General features: G+C 40.4%; 1 protein-coding gene across 1 annotated transcript; it reads right to left on the bottom strand.

The window, feature by feature from the left end:
* Positions 1-2012: 2012 nt before the first annotated feature.
* Positions 2013-5052, bottom strand: LOC121775006 (probable galactinol--sucrose galactosyltransferase 5). The gene is made up of 4 exons (XM_042171939.1): positions 3613-5052; positions 3353-3530; positions 2900-3267; positions 2013-2766 (listed from the first exon to the last, which is right to left on the bottom strand). Exons 1-4 carry the CDS (start codon positions 4858-4860, stop codon positions 2203-2205), a joined length of 2358 nt encoding a protein of 785 aa, XP_042027873.1. The 5' UTR covers positions 4861-5052; the 3' UTR covers positions 2013-2202.
* Between the last annotated feature and the right edge of the window lie 2379 nt (positions 5053-7431).

Below are 7431 nucleotides of genomic sequence, written 5' to 3'. Positions count from 1 at the left end.
TCGTCCAGTGAGTTTCGTTTTTTGATTTTACCGACCTAAAGATGTGATTTTGATGTGAAATTTTAACTGGATTATCTTTGATGTGTCTACCGTGTTGTGGTAAAATTTCAGCCCCATCGGAGGTCGATGGAGTTTTAATGATTTTTACAAAACGACTGCGCAGTTCTGCCATATTTCTGTCATGTTAAAATAATACCTGTTGTCAAGTTTGAATGAATTACATGATGCATGTGTGATTAAGGAACGTATCTTATGGAGTGGTTATGTGTTATACATTGAGGTATACTATGGGGTGTTTCTTTATGTTGGTGAACGTTTGGGATGTGCAATTTAAGAAAACGATGAAAGGAACGATAGGACATGCATGATAAATTGTATTGATGGAAGGCTGATTGTGTTGTATTATGTGGTTATGATGTTGATAAGGGTTGTTGTGCGTACGTGAGTACGAAGAGTAAGGATTTCAATAAAGTTGTTAACCGTGTTTGTAAGCAATCGAGGTGGGCTTTGTTTAACTAAACTCTTTTATTTTTCCAAATTATGATTGTGGAGCTATAAGGGTGGTTTAAAGTGTTATGTCATGCCGTGATTATTTTGATGTTGAGATTGTTGCCTGATGCCTAGTTCGTTTGAGCTTGCTCCGTTAGGCTATAGGGCTATGTTGAGATTGCGCTTGATGCCTAGTTTGTGAGTTCGCTCCATTAGGCTATAGGGCTATGATAAACGAATTCGGTTCTGAGTAGGGCGCAAACCCTATCAGGCTGTGTACACAGAGGGGATCGTGAGCCGTCCTTGCTAGTCGGCCGGTCTCGTGGGCGAATAGTGTGGCCACACTTTCGTCGCACTATGGTAAGAGGATGTGAATGATTGATTGTTGAGAAAGTGGGGAGATTGTTTTGCCTGGCCAGACTATGAAAATATTTTTGTGTTCTCGTGATATTTCTTAACTACATGTAAAACTCGAGTTCACTGGTATGGATGACATAACTGTTATAAAATATTTTCGGCATGAGCCCATTGGGTACAACAAGTACTCAGCCCTGCATATTATTTTTCTTATGTGCAGGTTGAGCGGGATGTTGCGGAGGATGTTGTGTCGGCCTAAGAACTTAGGATGCGATGTGTCTCCATACATAGGCGTTATCCTTGACTCTCTATTTGAACCTTATTTCCGCTGCTATGTCTTGAACTATGTTCCAACACTTTAATCTTTTGCGTACTGTGTTTGAGTATGTTTGGTTGTGTTAGGTTTTAAACGAGTTTTACAATGTTACTTGAAAATGATGTTTCCCGCGAAGTAAACTAAATGCTTTTCTTAGAAGTTGATTGGGTTTTAATAATTAATTTTCCTCCGATGCTTTCTTTTAAAGGTATTTATTATGAGTCGTTTTTATTTAATAGAAAAGTTATAACTTTAAACTTCTTTAAACCAAAATGTTTTTCATCCTTTAAGTTAATTAAGTTTTCAAAAAAACCTACCCTTGCATGTTGTATCACGATCGCCGCGTTTGTAGTACCTCTAGTATGGGCGGTCGTGACAAAAAAGAAGTGAGTGTGCAATAGCAATGCAGCGAAAAATTCACTTTCAGTTTCACAGTTGCCGATGTGAGTTGCTTGGAGAAGAGTTGGAGATGGAAGAAGAGTTGGGAATGGAAGAAGAGAATTGGTGGTGGACGAGAAGAATGTGAAAAAGGGTATAAAAGGTATAATAATTTATTTCTGAGTACAGCAGAATTTGCTATCTCTACAAAATTGTAAGTTACATATCAATGCATTTTTAGTCCATTTCAGCGGGCTGAGATGGGCCATACCAAAAAACAAGGGCTGATGTGGTAGGCTAAATAGACTATCAAACGGACAGAAATATGAAGATACATATCTATTTCTTGGCATTACTAAGTTATCAAACGAGCCCTTATACAAATAGTTTATAAATGAAGAACAAAGAAGTGAACATTATGGATTCGCTGAAAATATTTAATTATACGTATAATAATGATATAACAACAGTGTCAAGTCTAATTATAGTCAATCAAACTTATGCAGAAAATTTTTATTTCATATTCCATTCCTAGGAAATACATTCCTTGCTTCAAACGAAATACATCGCTCATAATCATTGAAAAATCAAAACAACAAAAATAAAAAAGCCCCAATTTCATCTTAATTAGGGCACCATTTTCCCCAAATCAGCTATCAAAATCAAAACACATAATCAATCACCGAAACTCCGGTAGGATTCACCCATGGCACCTCCGCCGCCACCAAGGAATCCGCGTACCCGAATCTCACATTCCCGCCGTTCACTTTGACCGCCGCCGGCCTCTGCGACGCGTACACCTTCATCTCTCCGGTTCCCTTCACTCCGATCTTCACCGATTTCTCCCGATCGTTGTAGGCCAACGACTGGATCGCGCCGCCGGTGTTGAGCATGTTCACCAGCCCGATCGGCGCGAACTCGACGGAGGACCCAGCCAGAGTCTTCACAGGGGAGACGGTGATCAGCTCGAAGTTGAACGGATCGAGCTCGACGGCGATGGTGTCGGAGGGCTTGGAGAGGACGAGCTTCTTCTCGCCGTAGAGGTACATCGCGAATTTCTCCACGCCGTCGACGGCGATCGGGTTACCGCCTTGCTTCCACTCGATGTCGCTCGGGCCAGTGGTGGCGGAGACCAGGCGGGAGCACTCGGAGAAGCACTGGTTGCGCCGTTCCTTGCGATCCCACCCGCCGCCCTGGCAGTTGAATGCTCCGATCACTCCGGTGAACTGTTCAATTTGAGCCACAAATTAGGGCGGGAAATGGGAATGGAGCATAGACCATAGTAATTTATTTTTCAATTAATTGATTTAGTAATAATAATATAAATAAAAAAAATAAAATGTGATTTTAATTCCGAACCTTGTTGAGGTTCCAAATCTTCAACATGGTCTTGCCATCGTGGAGAGGGTCTAGGAAGAGGCGGTCGCGAGAGGGCAGGGCGTAGTAGTCGCAACGAAGGATGGTGCCGTCGGGGAGCACAAGGCTCTTGAGCAGCTCAAAGTTGTGCTTCCTGACGGAGTCACTAACGTAGATGGGGCCACCGGAGATTGCACGCGATGCGGCATGGAACAACGCGCAAGGGTGGGTCGATTGGAACATGTCCCAGTCGGGGTGGATAAAGTTACCCATCCACAAACTGTTGTAGGCGCAGTGCACCATGTGGCACCCTTGTAGCCAGAACGTGCCGTTAGGATCACCCGATGGATCGGTACACCAAAAGTCGTCACCTATAACATCCAAACACCCCCAAAATAAGAAATCAAAATTGAAATTCAAAACAAAACAAAACACGAATATTAGATAGGTACGTACCAACACGACCGAGACTGATGGCCTCGGTCCCCAGGAACATGAAGTCGTTGCAATGCTCCATGCTAGCAATGACTCCGTTTCCTTTGAAATGGTTCTGAACCGACTTGGTAAGGGCCTTGTAGTAATCCTTTGCTAGATCCACCCGACCACCGTAGTCCTCACACAACATTTCCAGCAACTACATATATGTATTGGAAACATAAGATTTCTAGCAACAAAAACATAACAAAAATTGAAATGAAAGTACTACTATTACTTACATGGATGACATCAACTTTGATTCCATCAATCCCAACAGATTCAAGATGGGAATGCATTCCTTCATACATCTTCTCAGCCAGCTTAGGTGGGACAAGCCCAACACCATTGTTAACAATCTTGTCAACAGCAAGATCTTCCATAGTTGTCTTAAGCCCGGGAGTAAGCAAAGGCTCAATCACCTTCGCTTCTGGCAGGCCCGGGACACCGGGCCTAATCCCGCCCCAGTACCCACACAGAGCGTGCCACACATACACGTAGTCCACGCTCGTGTAAGTATCCTTCATATCCCGAATGAAGGCCTTCATCCCGGTGTTCGGGCCTGGTCCGGTCTTGTTCGGGCTTTTATAGTCCCTGAACTTGAAGTTCTCCTCGAACTTAATCAGCCTGCAGGGCATCTGCTCTCCGGCGGATGTCCGGTTCATTCCCTCCGTCGTGAGGTCGTCCTCGTCGTGGCAGATCGACTGCCACCCGTCGTCGATGAGCACTAGGCCCGGCGGACAGCCGCCATCAACAAGGCCCTTGACACCCTCCATCACTCCTTCGGGCTGGACCGTGAGGTAGAAGGCGTCCCACGTGCACCACCCGAACTTGTCGACGATCCCGGGCGGCGTCTTCTCCTCGAGGAGACGGAACGTCCCGAGGTGGTGTCGCGCCACCTTGATGGCGTCCTTCACCAGCGTGAACGGGTCGTCCCCCGCGTGCATGTACAGGGACGCCTGGAAGGACGACCCGTTCACTTTTGTCGAGCCGCTCTCGACGCATAAGTCGATGAAGTCGTCAATCCCGGGCTGGAGGGAGGCCCGGAATTGGCTCTCGATAAGGGGCAGCAGGACGACATAAGGCCTGTCATTAAATCCCGGGCCGTCGGATTTGTCGAGGATGACAATCTGGGTCTCGCGCTCGAGATCCGACCCGTTCGACCCGATCCAGTGGGTGGTCCACCACACCTTGAAGCGGAAAATGGACATGAATTTGATGTTCTTGAGCTTCCCTATAGGGACGACGTGGTGGCTCTTCGCCTCCGCGGCGTCGAACCCCACGAAGCAGCCGGGGGAGGTGGCCGAGGCGGCCGCCTTCTCCCCGACAGCGTAGGGCGAGGGAGCCGCCGTGATGTTGAGAGGGACGTCGGAGAGGATGACGTGATCATTCACGACGAAGTTGGATTCGTCGAGGGTGATCACGGAGGTGGTGAATCCGTCCACCACCACGGCGGCGTTGGAGCCTCCCTTGCTCAAGCTCGGAGCCATTTCTCAAGATTGAGAGATGATGAAGAGAGAAGGGAAAGTGTTGTGAGTTGGTGAGGAAGGGAAGGGAAGGGTGAAGGTTTATATAGATGAACAAGCAGCACAAAAATGGCTTGTGGAATATGGAATAAAGGGAGAAGTTTTGTTACTTTCTACACTTAATTTTGGTGTTAGAATGAATGTTTGAGGGATGAAACTTTGCTTGAATGGATTATGGTGTGGGAAAATGTGGATTTAATTTATAGGTGAAGTTTGTATAGTGAATTAGTGATCAAGTGGAGATTGAAAGAGGATGACGTGGACGGTTGGATTTTGCTATTTAAATATTGGACTATTTTCGATAGGGTAGCGGGCAAGCGGCAGTGTTGTGTGGGGTTATGTAATTAATTAACATTATCCGAATTAAATATTTCAGGTTCTCTATAAATTTTATTGATTTGGAGTAGGCTTTAATTAGTATTGGTCAGTTCATTTTTACATCTGATAGTTTCCCCTTTTTTTTAATTAAAAGTATTACAAATTATTAGTACTTTTTTTTATTGAGAAAGAATATTGTAAATTTCCTATTTCAGGAGTGAATTGGCTAATTTAGAAAATCATTCATAACTTTGTGGTCACAATAAAAATAATTATATTCGTGTGAGTGAGGATCTTTTGATCGTGTTGCAAATAATAGAAAGCTGGCTTTATTTCACATATTATTCTCATGTATATTTGCACCTCTTCTTCACAATTTTACGTGAAGAATCTTGATATATTTTTTTACTGTTTTGTTGAGGTTTTTATGACACAGCCAATTTATCTCTTGACATCTTAACTATGATTAAAATCTCATATTCTCAAAATTACTTCTTTTACTAAAATATCTTAACTATAGTATTAAATTATCAATCATCATTTTTTTTGGTAATCATCTTATCATATAAATTTGTTTGATTCATTATAAATTAAACCAAATTTCGTATCACATACAATTGATACCATTATTCTACACAATCTAATTGAGAAATTGAATTGTGGGAATTTTTAAGGGACACAAGAAAAAAAAGACTATAGCTATTATGTTCCAAATTTTCAATCAATGGACCTCATATTTTGCCAATCATTTAATTAATGTTTTGGGTACGTGTGGATGATGTTCAAAGGTTGGGTTGATCAAAATATGCTACTGCTTTATTTATCCGATGATGATAGCTTACTAGAATCTATCTTCTTTCCCTTTCTCATTTTCAATGAATAATTTTCTCAAATTATTAATACATACTTACCAAATAAAATTTTAAGAATTTACGAAAATTTTAGTGCCTATATTTATGTTTAATTTTTCGAATTGCATTTCCATGCTTTAATTAATCTATGAGTAACTATTGTGTTTCCTTCTTACCTTTGGATTAATATGAAATATGATACTAAAACTTAAAAATATCACCAGACGTCCATATAGTTTGATGTAATATTGTTATATATTGTTCATTTTTTTGATAATTTTTTGATCTAAATTATCTAAAAGCTTCGAGACGTCATTTCAGTCTATTTACTCTTTCTCTCTTCTTCTCCACATTTTCAGTGAGCTTCCGCAAATTGCTGCTATGAAGTAAACTTTCTCTTTATTTGTGGGCAACACCAAATCCACATTTGCTGTTTGTAATTTGAGCTGGGATTGCTTCTTCAAAGTGATATGGAACTACAAAGTGGAAACACATATTTACTCTTTTTTAGCTTTGTTTCCTCTTTGGTATTTGGTGTTTGCCCACAAAGTTGAAGCTGATAATAAAGAAAGGGAAAACAAAAGAGAAAGTTTAGTTCGTAGCAGGCAGCAATTTACGGAACTGGAAATGTGGAGAATAAGATGGAAAAAGAGAAGGAAGAAATAGAAAAGAAGAGATAAATATATGAACTAGTACTATATTAAATGAAGAAGAGATAAGGAGTAAATAGATTGAAATGCAAGTTGAAAGTTTAGAATTTGTCCAAAAAGTGAAAAAGTATCTCTAGCAATATTACATCAAACTATATGAATGTGGTGATATTTGTAAAGTTTTTACCATATTAATTTTATACCAATTCATAAACTTTTCGGCCACAGTCGCTCAGAAATAAATGAAAATGATTTCTAATAATTAATTTATATAAGGATGTATGAAAATTTTGAATTATGTTACTCAATTTTCATGAACATAGTCCATGAATTAAAGTTCCACTTTAATTTGTTGCGAGTTTACGAAATGTAAATGAAAGTTGTTAGAAAAAGTTAATGAAATGCGAGTCTCACTTTTATATATACTCCTTCTATACTAGCTACAATAACATTTTTTTTCGCACATACCTTGGATAATAAATAGTTAAAGTAGAAAAAAAATAAATTAAAAGAGAGAATAATGTAGAAGATAGTCTCTTCTACATTATTATCTCTCTTATTTTACTTTATCTTTAATTTAAAACGTGCAAAAATGAAACGTGTAATCTTAGGTGGGATGGAGAGAATACTAGTTTTATAGTAATAGAATGTGATTGTACTAAACAAGCAGAAAGTATGATTTACTATTAAAAAATAAATATGGACATTATTTTGTG

Source organism: Salvia splendens, chromosome 17 (assembly GCF_004379255.2).
Source record: "Salvia splendens isolate huo1 chromosome 17, SspV2, whole genome shotgun sequence".
Classification (NCBI taxonomy): domain Eukaryota; kingdom Viridiplantae; phylum Streptophyta; class Magnoliopsida; order Lamiales; family Lamiaceae; genus Salvia; species Salvia splendens.
Note: the sequence above shows the minus strand (reverse complement) of the source record. Positions and strands in the feature narration are given on the sequence as shown.

What these genes read in the sequence shown, in the direction of transcription:
- LOC121775006 (XM_042171939.1), bottom strand. Translation starts at nt 4,860, where the DNA reads ATGGCTCCGAGCTTGAGCAAGGGAGGCTCCAACGCCGCCGTGGTGGTG. An exon ending in TCAAAGTTGATGTCATCCAT is followed by an intron (nt 3,531 to 3,612) that starts GTAAGTAATAGT and finishes ACATATATGTAG; the next exon opens with TTGCTGGAAATGTTGTGTGA. An exon ending in AGATTTGGAACCTCAACAAG is followed by an intron (nt 2,767 to 2,899) that starts GTTCGGAATTAA and finishes CAAATTGAACAG; the next exon opens with TTCACCGGAGTGATCGGAGC.